Source organism: Oncorhynchus mykiss, chromosome 15 (assembly GCF_057628025.1).
Source record: "Oncorhynchus mykiss isolate SJ-2025 chromosome 15, ASM5762802v1, whole genome shotgun sequence".
Taxonomy (NCBI): Eukaryota; Metazoa; Chordata; class Actinopteri; order Salmoniformes; family Salmonidae; genus Oncorhynchus; species Oncorhynchus mykiss.
The window spans coordinates 52,465,867-52,480,083 of NC_143036.1; the positions used below are offsets into that span (position 1 = coordinate 52,465,867).

At 43.0% G+C, this 14,217-nt stretch overlaps 1 protein-coding gene and 1 long non-coding RNA gene across 2 annotated transcripts; one reads left to right on the forward strand and one right to left on the reverse strand.

The window, feature by feature from the left end:
* Positions 1-2,327: 2,327 nt before the first annotated feature.
* LOC118938810 (bile acid-CoA:amino acid N-acyltransferase) lies at positions 2,328-13,037 on the reverse strand. The gene is made up of 10 exons (XM_090200304.1): positions 13,018-13,037; positions 12,656-12,858; positions 4,302-4,401; positions 3,835-4,192; positions 3,509-3,628; positions 3,264-3,346; positions 3,022-3,115; positions 2,876-2,956; positions 2,638-2,784; positions 2,328-2,543 (listed from the first exon to the last, which is right to left on the reverse strand). The coding sequence occupies exons 2-10, from the start codon at positions 12,843-12,845 to the stop codon at positions 2,412-2,414; spliced, it is 1,305 nt and encodes a 434-aa protein (XP_090056430.1). The 5' UTR covers positions 12,846-12,858; positions 13,018-13,037; the 3' UTR covers positions 2,328-2,411.
* LOC149978098 (uncharacterized) lies at positions 12,694-13,747 on the forward strand. The gene is made up of 2 exons (XR_016486736.1): positions 12,694-12,830; positions 13,396-13,747. It is a non-coding gene; the product is annotated as an uncharacterized LOC149978098 (long non-coding RNA).
* Positions 13,748-14,217: the final 470 nt, after the last annotated feature.

Below are 14,217 nucleotides of genomic sequence, written 5' to 3' on the forward strand. Positions count from 1 at the left end.
CTCAGAGGTCCATTAAAAGCGCAGAGAGCATCATGAAGAACAAGGAACACACCAGGCAGGTCCGAGATACTGTTGTGAAGAAGTTTAAAGCCGGATTTGGATACAAAAAGATTTCCCAAGCTTTAAACATCCCAAGGAGCACTGTGCAAGTGATAATATTGAAATGGAAGGAGTATCAGACCACTGCAAATCTACCAAGCCCTGGCCATCCCTCTAAACTTTCAGCTCATACAAGGAGAAGACTGATCAGAGATGCAGCCAAGAGGCCCATGATCACTCTGGATGAACTGCAGAGATCTACAGCTGAGGTGGGAGACTCTGTCCATAGGACAACAATCAGTCGTATATTGCACAAATCTGGCCTTTATGGAAGAGTGGCAAGAAGAAAGCCATTTCTTAAAGATATCCATAAAAAGTGTTGTTTAGTTTGCCACAAGCCACCTGGGAGACACACCAAACATGTGGAAGAAGGTGCTCTGGTCAGATGAAACCAAAATTGAACTTTTTGGCAACAATGCAAAACGTTATGTTTGGCGTAAAAGCAACACAGCTGAACACACCATCCCCACTGTCAAACATGGTGGTGGCAGCATCATGTTTTGGGCCTGCTTTTCTTCAGCAGGGACAGGGAAGATGGTTAAAATTGATGGGAAGATGGATGAGCCAAATACAGGACCATTCTGGAAGAAAACCTGATGGAGTCTGCAAAAGACCTGAGACTGGGGCGGAGATTTGTCTTCCAACAAGACAATGATCCAAAACATAAAGCAAAATCTACAATGGAATGGTTCAAAAATAAACATATCCAGGTGTTAGAATGGCCAAGTCAAAGTCCAGACCTGAATCCAATCGAGAATCTGTGGAAAGAACTGAAAACTGCTGTTCACAAATGCTCTCCATCCAACCTCACTGAGCTCGAGCTGTTTTGCAAGGAGGAATGGGAAAAAAATTCAGTCTCTCGATGTGCAAAACTGATAGAGACATACCCCAAGTGACTTACAGCTGTAATCGCAGCAAAAGGTGGCGCTACAAAGTATTAACTTAAGGGGGCTGAATAATTATGCACGCCCAATTTCAGTTTTTGATTTGTAAAAAAAGTTTGAAATATCCAATAAATGTCATTCCACTTCATGATTGTGTCCCACTTGTTGTTGATTCTTCACAAAAAAAATACAGTTTTATATCTTTATGTTTGAAGCCTGAAATGTGGCAAAAGGTCGCAAAGTTCAAGGGGGCCGAATACTTTCGCAAGGCACTGTTTTTTTTTCGTGGGGTGTGTCTCAATCCACCGCATCCGCCTATGTTGACATTGCACATCTGAGGTGTTTGTCAGACCGAGAAATCTCGAAAATTGGTCTTCTCACAAAAAAATGTAATTCCTTATGATACATTTTTGGACTGTCTTTTTTGCCATTTATGAATGTGTTATATTCAATGCGTTTCTATGGGCTATAGTAGTAAAGACCAAATTCAATATTTTATGCAATCATTTTTTAAAATAATACCTAAAACCAGATGTACACTACACAACTTTCCAAATCCTAACTTCGCTGAGTCTCTCACATTAAACAACCGTCTTTCCTGACGTTTTCTTCTCTTGACAATGTAGTGGTGCGCACACTAAACGACATGGCAAAGACAGGAGTCACACACTACAAGATTCTTCACTTGGTCGTTAGGATTCTCGATACCACGCTGTCTCGCAAAAATAATTAAGTGATTAGATTGTTACCATAGCTACAACGAGCAGTGGCTCAAAGCAGCCTCAAACGTTTTCAGTCAGACATTCACGCTTGCCATACTGACTTGAAATATTTAGCATTTTGAATTGAATAACTTTGCTTGTGAACTGCAACGATTTGATGCTTTGGTTAAAGGCAAGTAAAAACGCATACTTTGAGTAGTAGTAGTAGTAGTAGTAGCTCACATTCAGGGTGATGAGAAATATCATCATCTCACTGGTTTCTTCTCTGGCGAGCTCTCATTGGCTATTGCTGATCACCCGCTCTCAAAACATTTTGAAAATATCAGGACGTCTGGGACTGCTCAAAGATGAGATTAGTAGCCCTCAGATTGTGTATCTGACCCGCTCACATTAAATGAGCGTTGTGACGGCCAAACGCCACGAGTAGGCAACGACATGGGGATTTGGTCTTCAATTTCAAAAACTTGTCTGGGAGAGCTAAATCGGGGCCAAAATCGTGTAGCATACACCTGTTTTGGGAGTCCTACAATTCTAAATCAAATAGCAAAATTATCTATGGTATGACTAAAACAATTCCATGATAGCTTAGTAGAACCCTCACATCCCCCCCAAAGGCTTAGACTTTATCATATTTTAAATGTTAATTTATTTTAACAGTTATAGCTTAGTCAATCATACTAGGCCCTGATGCTCCTCGGGTGTGACATCACAGCTTGGCCTTAGGGACAGAGTCAGGGCTGGGGTAGAGGTGTTGCCGTAGGAAGCTAAGGCTCTTTTCCCAAAAGTCTTCCTGAGCATCGGCATGCGGCTTGGTGTACCCTCCCCACAACACATATATCTAATGATTGTGTAATATATATATATATATATACACACACACACACACACATCTTAGTTCAGGTGTGTATACTATAGATGTGAGTTGTGTGTACAGTACCTTTCTGTCCTGTTTGCTGTACTATGAAGCTGCTGGCTCTGAAGTGGGGTGTGTAGGGCATCTCAATGAGGTGTCCAGCATCAGGGTATTGTAGAATGGTCAGCAGGTGCTCGTTACCCGCTGCACGCATCATCTGGGTCATCTGTAGGTCAGAAGTTAGAGGTAACATTCAGCGTCAATGAAAATTATGGATTTCATAGGAAGCTTGTAATCATGGTTGTGTATGTACTCACGTCCTTGGCAGACTCCACTGTCGCCAAGTTCTGATCATCCTCCCCGACGACCAACATCAATGGACACTTTATCCTCCCCATCTGTCAGAAGACACGGCAATAAGTAAACAAACCCACAGTGTGGGTGTTTGTGTGTGTTGACTTACATCCACTTTCTCTCCAAGGTCGGTTGGGATAGGCAGAATGAAGTCTCTCCAGACCACACGGCCCTCTTCATCAAATCGGGTCTTATACCCATCCCTGGCAATAAATAGTGTTTTTAGTTTATTTTTCTTCATTTGGGCTGTATGTCACAAGCTTCATAATCACGGTACCTTCACTTCACGATAATCACGGTACCTTCACTTCACACAGATTTAGGTTTATTTTTCAGCCACACACCACTCACTTGTTCATCTTTCTAAACACTTTGCTGAAAGCCTGGTTGACCCGGTGGACGTGACTCCCACTGATACACACACAGCATTTGGGCTGGAATACACACAGTATTTATAGTTTACACACGAAACAAACTCATAAGCATATACACATGGTCAGGGTTGGGACATTAAAGATGACTGAATCTGAATTCACTCTATAAATACAAAGCTCCAATCTGGAGGAAAAATAGGAGAGTAGGAGGGAGAGGCTCACGCTGATGTCTTTGGAGTAGGCTGCCAAGTTGAGGGCGACTGACGCGCCTAAGGAGAGACCAAGCAGAGCAACTCTGTCCTTCATCACCAGAGGGTGCTCCTGCACAATCCTGAACGCTTTCTACATAACAGAGAGATAGAGCTCAAGGTCAAGTGATAAAGATACAATGTAGGATCCAATGTAGCAGATGTGATGTAATATAACGTGAGGTGATGTAATATAACAGTGAGTATGGATAATGAGTCACAGGAGTGGACTCTGCCCTCAGAGCCATTTCTGAACATTAAGACAAGCACAAGCATGTAGGCACACAGTATGAGACTCACCTCAAAGTAGGTTGTTGATTCGATGTCTGAGGTTCTGTTCTTTTCATGGGAAAGGTACTCTAGCGCCATGGAAACAAAACCGTGTGACGCCAGGAGGCAGGAGCGGTACTCCACCAGCCCCCCACCCCCTCCCCACATATCCAACACCCCAGGGAAGGGTCCAGGACCTGGGGGTAAAAAGAGGGTCCCTCGGACTCCGTGTTCCCTGATGTGAATTCTGCACACACCCGGTGCCATGTACCATCGTTCTGTGACAACGGTCGCTAGAGGAGACTGCTTGCTGAAGCCCTCAGTCATGTGCCCACTGTACACAGAGATGTGTACCACCATAGGAGTGAGGACATCCATCTTTCTCAACCTGAGAGACAGAGAGTTTATTTGACTTGTCCAGCTGGGCCCGGTCACCCTAAATGATGTTTATCCTATGTAAAATTGACGCCAAATATTGAGTTGCATTGGTGTATTACCTGAGGCCTGTCCGACTGCCTGGAACAGGCTGCATGCTCCACAGTAGACCCATGGGCTCTGCTCCTTCATATGTTCCTCCAAGACTGGCATCCTTAGCAACTACATAAACAGAAAAGAGAAAGAGGCTTGAGTTTCTGACTTGGACTTTGGAGTTGGATGACCGTTCAAAACTATTTTTGTAGTCAGAGCTCGTTTTTAGGAGTTGTCAGTCTGTCAACTGGGGCTCCCGAGTGGCGCAGCAGTCTAAGGCACTGCATCTCAGTGCTAAAGGCATCACTACAGACACTCTGGTTCAATTCCAGGCCGCATTACAAGCAACTGTAATTGGGATCCCATAGAGCAGTGCACAATTGGCCCGGTGCCATCAGGGTTTTACCGGTGTAAGTCGTCATTGTAAACAATAACATATTTAACTAGGCAAGCCAGTAAAGAACAAAGATTACTTTTTTTTAAATTCTCAAACACACTGAATGGTGCTTTCAAAACTGAGAAAAAACTAATATTGATGTCAGTGAGTTTAAGAAAGAGGCCGAGTTCCCGATTTGGAATTCCAAGTTGATTGACAGTTTAAAATGTTTTTTTTCCTAGTCGGAGCTCAGCCCAGTTGCCTTGAACACACTGAAGTCGAATATTTCCAATATCAAAGTTCAGTTGTTTTGAACTTGGTGTTAATTTGCTTGGGCGTGTTCTAGTGGAACACTATTGCCAAGTGTTACGGATACAATTATCCTGTGTGTCTTCTCTCCTTCTCCCCTCACAGGTGAAAATCATCACTCCCCAATCAGTCATCAATCAGAAGACACACCTCCTCCTGTTTCCTACCCAATCACAGTTCCTTTCCCTTGGTTTAAAAACCCCATCAGTTGTTTGCTCTAGAGCTCAATCTCTCTGTAAATGCCATGTATGTAGATCTCTGTTTCACTCTGTCTTGAGCTCTCTTTTGTTTGAGCACCTCCATAGCACTTTGTCATCACCTGTGAGTATTGTTTTTGGTTATGGTGTTTGTGTTTGATTGCTGGTGGGAAAAAAGGGAAACCAAGACAAGTCGCCCATGGGCATACACTACCCGTAGGTAGACTTTGTTAAATACACTAGTTAGAACTGGGTGGACCACCCACTGTATTTTTGGTTAGTTAGGTTAGGTTTTTGAATACTTGTTTCTTTCCTTGGGTCCAGTTCAGCCCCTTTTCCTGCTCCCCCCATTACCGTGTGTTTATTAATAAACCCTGAGTTTGACGGTAGATTTCAGTAGTCGTGGTTATTTCGTTCTCACTTTTACTTTGTCACAATTATAATTTGCATGAGTTATGTTACGGGTCTCATTACCATCCCCCCTAGACTGTCGGGCCAAAAGGGATTCGTAACATAAGTGGGGGCTCATCCGGGATCTGTCATAACTGACACCCATGCCGCTCATGTAGATTGTTGTAGTGGTATAGTTCAGTGTTGAGCGTCATAGCTGAAGTAGCATTAGTGTTCGCTATTTTCTTTGGCTCTTGTGAAGTAGTTTAAGATGGCTACTTTTGATTTGAAATCCTTTTTGGATAACCCTTTGTGGGAGGTTTTTGATAAATGTCGTAGAGTTGATTTAATGACCTTGGCTGACCATTATTCAAAATTGATTCCGCAGAGTTTAGTTAAGGCGGAGGTTAAACAGCTAGTGTTAAATGTATTGTTGGAAGAGCAGGTGCTTGTGTTACAGCTGCCTGAGCCTACTACCCCTGTAGCGGATCTTGCTGCTCCTGTAAACCCATTGGTGTCTGATAATGAGGGCGAGGCTAAAACACCAGCCACATTGTCCCGTTTTGATCCACTCTCCCCACTGTCAAACGGTGATGCCAGGAGGGATGTCAGTTTAGCACAGTTCCAACTGGAGGCGGAAGAGAGCCCAAATTAGGCGAGAGACTCTCCAGTTGGAGATGTGTAAAATTGAGGCAGAAAAAGAACGAGAACAGCGGCAGTTAGATTTGGAGATGTGTAAAATTGAGGCAGAAAAAGAACGAGAACAGCGGCAGTTAGATTTGGAGATGTGTAAAATTGAGGCAGAAAAAGAACGAGAACAGCGGCAGTTAGATTTGGAGATGTGTAAACTTGAGGCAGAAAAAGAACGAGAACAGCGGCAGTTAGATTGAGATGTGTAAACTTGAGGCAGATAAAGAACAGCGGCAGATGACGTTTAAAATGTGCCAGATGGAACTGGAGGCAGAGACAGTGAGGCTAGCCTCCGGTCCTGCTGTCACTGTTAGTGAGTCGTCCTCACCTGCTGTGTCCTCAAACACGTTTGACATTAGTAGGCAGATTGCCTTAGTACCTTTGTTCAGAGAGTCGGAGTTTGACTCCTATTTTTGTGTATTTGAGCGTATAGCTGTTGCATTGAAATGGCCTGAAGACATATGGTGCCTATTGCTTCAGTGTAAATTAACTGGTAAAGCCCAAGAGGTTGTCAGCGCTACCTCTGGAGGACAGTTTAAATTACGAAGTGGTCAAAACTACTGTTCTTCGTGCCTATGAGCTTGTGCCTGAGGCATACCGACAGAGATTTAAATCTCATAGAAAGTCTTCTAGTAAGACTTGTGGAATTTGCTAGAGACAAGGGACATCTGTTTGATAAATGGCATGCTGCTAGTAAGGTAACTGATTTCAACTCTCCAGGAGTTAATCTTGTTGGAAGAGTTTAAAAATTGCTTACCCGAAAGCATTGTAGTTTACCTAAACGAACAGAAAGTATCCTCCCTGGCAGAAGCGTCGGTGTTGGCAGACGAGTTTGTGTTGACGCACAAGAGTGTATTTTTGGCTCCTACTGAGAGTAGAGCCACTGAGTTTCCTACCTTTAGCCCTAGTCGACCAGCAGTAGTATATCAAGCACGCCAGAAGAATGAGCGTCCCTGTTTCTATTGTCATAAAGTGGAACATATGATTAATGATTGCTTCATGCTTAAACGCAAACAAGGGATGCCTCTTCGTGCCAAGCCGCCAACAGATGTTGCTCTAATTCGTACGGTTGTGAAGTCTGCAACAAAACAGGTGCCTCAGGGTAACTGCAGTTTGAAAGTCTCAGTCCCCGACCGCAGTTATGAACCATTCATTTCCGAGGGGTTTGTGTGCCTAACGAATGACGAAGCGTCTCAGCGTCCGGTTAAAATCCTTAAAGATACTGGTGCGGCGCAGTCGTTTATATTGTCTGGGTTGCCCTTATCTGACGATACATACTGTGGTTCCAGTGTTAGTGCAGGGTATTGAAATGGGTTTTGTCCCAGTGCCATTGCACTTTGTGAAAGTACACCGAGTTAATCAGTGGAATATTCAGTGGGGGTACGTCCTGTTGCCAGTGAAAGGTGTGACCTTTATAATGGGTAACGATATTGCCGGAGGAAAGGTACTACCCGTATTGGAAGTATTGGATAAGTGACCATTCTCTCTCGAATGAGCTGGCACAGAGTTATCCACATGTGTTCCCCGCTTGTGTGGTCGTGCCTGAGCATGAGTGACAAGAGGGTGATGAGAGATTTGTCGAACACTGTTCTGTTCAGAGGTTGCTCAAGAGGATGGATTGTGTGATACCTCTGAGAAGTTGATCACCTCTGACAAACAGCCCAGGAAAGAATCAAAGAACATTGAACTTATTGCTTATGCAATACAGTTACCAGTCACTCGTGAGCAGCTGATTGCTAACCAAAAGGTTGACAAGCTTGCTAAATGTTTTTCTAGTGTTGTCTCATTGGAAGATGTGAAGAACGTGGCTTACTTCATTGATGGTAATCTCCTCATGCGTAAATGGAAATCCCATGTTGACGCGGGTGGAGATTGGAATGCTGTTTACCAAATAGTGATTCCTACAGCCTTTCGACAAAATGTATTGTCCCTTGCTCATGATCACCAGTGGTCTGGTCATTTAGGAATTACAAAGACTTATGATTGGATCCTTCGATATTTCTTTTGGCCGGGTTTAAAACAAGATGTGGCTCAGTTCTGTCGGACATGCCACACCTGTCAGATAACAGGAAAACCAAATCGGGTTATTCCTCCCGCTCCTTTGTCCCATACCAGTCATAGGTGAACCATTCGAGCATGTGGTGGTTGATTGTGTCGGACCGTTACAAAGACAAAATCAGGTAACCAGTTTAACGATAATGTGTATGGCTACAAGATACCGAGGCCATTCCTCTGCGAAGGATTACAGCCCCAGTAGTGAGTAAAGCCTTAATAAAATTCTTCACGACACTCGGGTTACCTAAGGTGGTACAAAGCGATCAAGGTACCAATTTCCTATCCAAGCTCTTCAAGCAGGTGTTAAAATCCTTGTCAATTACGCACCGTGTGTCAAGTGCCTATCACCCAGAGTCTCAGGGTGCGCTTGAAAGATGGCATCAGACACTGAAGTCTATGCTACGTAAATATTGTTTGGAATATGAGAAAGATTGGGATGAGGGAGGTCCTCTAGTTTTGTTTGCTGCATGTGAAACTGTGCAGGAGTCCCTAGGTTTCAGCCCAGCTGAACTAGTGTTTGGTCACACAGTGAGAGGACACATGAAAGTCCTTAAAGAACAGTTCTTGTCCCAAGTTGTGTACGGGAGACGAGAATGTGTTGGACTACGTTAGTCGCTTTCGTGAGCGCCTACACCAAGCTTGTGCTCTCGCAAAGGAAGCTCTGTCTTCCTCACAGAGGTGCATGAAAAGACACTATGATAAAGAGGCTGTTTCTCGTCCATTACAGCCAGGTGACCAAGTACTGATGTTATTACCTGTTCCAGGATCTTCACTGTCGGCTCGTTTCTCTGGTCCTTATTTAATTGAAAATAAAATAAGTGAAAATGACTGTGCTTCAAACTCCTGATAGACAACGCCAATCTCGTGTGTGTCACATTAACATGTTGAAAGCTTACCACACCCGACCCATCAGTTAGAGAGTTCAAAAACAGAGGACGGTACTGCTGTCTCCTCTGCTACTACTGCTATGATAGTGGACTGTCATATTGATGATGTTGATGGATTGGAGTTGCGCAATACTCAGCAGCAGTGTGTTAGATTGCCCAACTCAGAAATGCTGCTGTCCATCCAGTCAGGTCTGGTTCATTTAACGGACGGACAGGCCAATGATATTGTGAGGCTACTACACAGTTTTCCATGTCTCTTTAATGACGTTCCTACTCGCACAAACGTGTTGGAACATGACATTAATGTTGGAAATGCTACACCTATCAAGCAACACCCATATCGTATCAACGCTTCCAATAGGAAGATAATGAGGGATGAGGTGACATGTTGGAGAATGACCTGGCTAAGCCAAGTTCAAGCCCTTGGAGTTCTCCTTGCATTCTGGTTCCTAAACCTGATGGTACGTCCAGGTTATGTACGGATTATCGAAAGGTAAATTCTGTCACAATGCCAGATTCGTTCCCGTTACCCAGACTGGACGACTGTATCGACACTATTGGTGCTGCTAAATATGTAACTAAGTTGAACCTCTTAAAAGGTTACTGGCAGGTTCCGTTAACTTCACGTGCTTCTGAGATTTCTGCCTTTGTGACCCCAGACAACTTCCTACAGTACTCAGTCATGGCTTTTGGGATGCGAAATGCACCAGCCACTTTTCAACGACTGGTTAACTCCGTATTAGCTGGCGTTCCTAATTGTAGTGCATACCATAGATCATGTTGACTCTCTAAGGGTAGTATGTGAACGGTTGGCAGCTGCTTCTCTAACCCTGAACTTGGCAAAGTGCGAGTTTGGGAAGGCTACTGTTACCTATCTCGGTAAAGAGGTTGGCCATGGACAGGTGCGCCCTGTTGATGCCAAGGTCTTGGCTATAACTGCATTCCCTGCACCTACCACCAGACGAGAGCTACGCCGCTTTTTAGGGATGGTTGGCTACTACCGTAGTTTCTGTAAAAATGTCTCTGTGGTAGTTGCTCCATTGACCGATTTGCTCAGTCCGGCTAAATCATTTGTGTGGTCCCCTGATTGTAAGAGCTTTTGAATCTGCGAAAGCACTCTTATGTAGTACACCTGTACTTGCTGCTCCGGATTTTGAACAACCGTTCAAACTTGAGGTAGATGCTAGTGCCAGAGGTGCTGGTGCTGTTCTACTGCAGCAGGACAAGAGTGGAGTGGATCATCCCGTTTGTCATTTTTCCCGTAAATTTAATAAACGTCAAACAAACTATGCGACAATAGAACAAGAAGCTCTTGCTTTGTTGTTGGCTCTGCAATACTTTGAAGTATATATGGGTTCCAGTGCCCTGCCAGTGATTGTATATACTGACCATAACCCCTTAGTTTTTCTCCACCGAATGTACAACCAGAACCAGCGCCTTATGCGTTGGGCGCTGATTGTACAGAATTATAATTTGGAGATCCGCCACAAAGGGTTCTAATGTGTTTGCGGATGCTTTGTCTCATGTGTAATGATTGTTGCATGTTTTGCAAGGTTGTTGCTTTGTTGTTGTGAGTATTCATTAATACTGTGGTCGCAATCCCCCCTAGGGTTGCTCTTTTAAGGGTGGGAGTGTTAAGGATACAAGTATCCTGTGTGTCTTTTCTCTCCTTCTCCCCTCACAGGTGAAAATCATCACTCCCCAATCAGTCACCAATCCAATCATCAATCAGAAGACACACCTCCTGTTTCCTACCTAATCACAGTTCCTTTCCCTTGGTATATAAACCCCATCAGTTGTTTGCTCTAGAGCTCAATCTCTCTGTAAATGCCATGTATGTAGATCTCTGTTTCACTCATGTATTGACCTCTCTTTTGTTTGAGCACCTCCATAGCACTTTGTCATCACCTGTGAGTATTGTTTTTGGTTATGGTGTTTGTTTGTTTGCTGGTGGGAAAAGGGGAAACCAAGACAAGTCGCCCATGGGCATACACTACCCGTAGGTAGACTTTGTTAAATACACTAGTTGGAACTGGGCGGACCACCCACTGTATTTTTGGTTAGTTAGCTGTTGTTAAAGTAGGCTAGTCTAGCTTAGGGTTTTTTTGAATACTTATTGTTTCTTTCCTTGGGTCCAGCTCAGCCCCTTTTCCTGCTCCCCCATTACCGTGTGTTTATTAATAAACCCTGAGTTTGACGGTAGATTTCAGTAGTCGTGGTTATTTCGTTCTCACTTTTACTTTGTCACAATTATAATTTGCATGAGTTATGTTACGGGTCTCATTACCATCCCCTCTAGACTATCGGGCCAAAAGGGATTCGTAACACCAAGATGTTGACCAACTTTGGTCACGCCTTTCAACGTGTGTTGCATTTGAAGAATTATACTACTTCCGACTACAGGTCCACTGCATGACTGTAACTGACAACTAACCTGTCAGTCTTTGTCGTTGTTTTTTGTTTGAATTGTTTACGTGTTCGCTATGCGGGGGAAACTGTAAAACAGAACTACTTGGCTAACTGTTGTAATGGGGATTATTATCGTAGCAACACTTTTGGGGTGAGGCAATCCCACACAGTGTCCTGGTGTAGTTCGTAACGGTTGAAGTGTGTATGTTAGGATGGTAACGTTATAATTCCTGCATGAGTAGCAGAAAGTTGAAATTGGGCATGCTATATATCCAAAAGTGAAAATGCTGCCCCCTATACCTTAAGAAGTTAAGGATGAAGCGTGAATTCATGACAGGAATAAGACGTGTGAAGTTTGGGATATCCTCCCTTCTACAATAAGCAGCCAACAAGGTATTTTTCCTTTGTTTATGTGTTTAATCTGATATGGTTAGATCTCTGGCTAAACTGGTTTTATGTAGGTTTTTTTTTTTTTTAACCTTTATTTAACTAGGCAAGTCAGTTAAGAACAAATTCTTATTTTCAATGACTGCCTAGGAACAGTGGGTTAACTTGCAAGCTTTCAGTTCCTAGTCCAACACTCCAACCACTAGGCTACCCTGCCACCCCATGCACATCAGAGTTGTGTCAAGCTAATAAGTCACTCATAAAACAAGAAAATTGTAAGAGTGTGCTTAACTGTATTTTCATTTACTTTAGTTCTCACGAAGGTGATAATTATGACTAAAACTACAGAATAAAACCACCAGTTTTGCTCGTGGTTACTGGAGGGAGCTACAAACAACCATATTGGTTTTAATAACATCTATTTTGCTATCTTTTACTCAAGGTTTGCTGTGTTGTACAGTGATATTGTACTAACTTGATGACAATAGAAGGCAAACTAGCAGGCAAAAATATTGGCCAGCCGCCAGCATCTCATGTTTCAGCGCGTGCTGATCTTATTGGCGACCAACAGGACAACGTGTAATTGAATTAAACAAGAGTATATGGGATTTCATACAGAAGTTAGACCAAGACTACATCCAAGAAGCCTGTCTGTCAGCCCGGTCGGCGGTCACAAACCTTACCTGTCACCATACCTTGGTCGTTGCTGGTGTAATGGCCGAATGCCTCCCAAAAGTCATTATCCTCAGAGCGATGAAGGGAATGCAGTGTCACCGAGAGCGCTGGAGGTAAATTCCTCACAACTACCTGGATCTTCTCATCCACGAGCCCCCGCATTGGCTGCACTGATAGAAGCGGGTAAGTCCCAACCATGGTGGACAAACACCTGTAGAAAAAGACAAGACAGAAACAACCGCATATTGGTAAAGATGGTGGGATTGACATTCCATTTGTTCTGGCTTTAACCTGTGAAAACTGTTTGGCGACAGAACGAATTGGCTAACGAGTCACATTCGCTTCAAACTTTGTGTCCAAATTTACTTACACTGAGTTATTCGATAATGACAACAGTCAGAGACATGCTGACATAGGTAACCGCTTTATATAGCTAGGTACGAGTAGACAACTTTGCTTGTGCAGGAAAGTTCAAAGTCCGTGCGGCACTGCTCACAAAGTTGAGGGTGACAAAAATACTAGAATCGAAGCAAATGGAAGTGATTATAATGTCATAACGAATCATGCAAAACATTTACAGTTGACAGGAATATGTTAGTTAATGTAGTGACAAATGATTACACTTTTTTTATCATAAAGTTAATTTACAAAAATTACAATTAATCAAGCTAGCTGACATTAGCCAGTTAGCTTTATGGGTGTTGTGACATGAGTATGAAATTGTAATTCTGGTTGTTTCATGTTTTAGGGACACCTGAAACAACCAGCAAACCAGGCTATCGTCTTGTGAAACAGTGGATGCAAAGAATCTAGCTAGCTAAAGTATTTACTGCAAATTGAGTGTCCAGCGTATTGAGTGTCCAGCTATGTTCTTGCTTATTGTACAGTGGAGGATAAAAATACCTGTATGCCTATGGATGTGTAGCTAGCTATCTTGCCAATCTCTGTATGAACCCAAACGTTTGGTATACATATTAGTTCAGAACCTAGCTATGAACCTCAGCTCTCATAGCCAGTTGTATCAACTTCAAAACAGTCTGAATGACACTAATGAAGCCTATGGATTGAGTAGAATATAATAAAACGTTGTCTCAAGGATTCAGATTGTTTATGCATGTAGTTATTAACTTGCATGAGATCCCTACATTGTAGTCTGTACATTTAATATATTCACTGATCATGTACTCTACCTTGGCAAATAAAGGTGCAGTTCAGGTATGAATGTCTTTTTCAGTCATATCCAATACCAGGGTTATCAAATTCCAGTCTTTGAATGATGCTGTGTCAGCATGTACAATTGAAGTCGGAAGTTTACATACACTTATGTTGGAGTCATTAAAACTTGTTTTTCAACCACTCCACATTTTTGTTAACAAACTATAGTTCTCAAGTCAGTTAGGACATCTACTTTGTGCATGACACAAGTCATTTTCCCAATAATTGTTTACAGACAGATTTTTTCACATAATTCACTGTATCACAATTCCAGTGGGTCAGAAGTTTACATACACTAAGTTGACTGTGCCTTTAAACAGCTTGGAACATTCCATGAAATTATGTCATGGCTTTA

Coding starts and splice junctions, on each gene's coding strand:
- LOC118938810 (XM_090200304.1), bottom strand. CDS start 12,845: ATGGTTGGGACTTACCCGCTTCTATCAGTGCAGCCAATGCGGGGGCTC. Junction 3,629..3,834: donor AATCAACAACCTACTTTGAG/GTGAGTCTCATA, acceptor TCTGTTATGTAG/AAAGCGTTCAGGATTGTGCA. Junction 2,785..2,875: donor CAGTGGAGTCTGCCAAGGAC/GTGAGTACATAC, acceptor TCTGACCTACAG/ATGACCCAGATGATGCGTGC.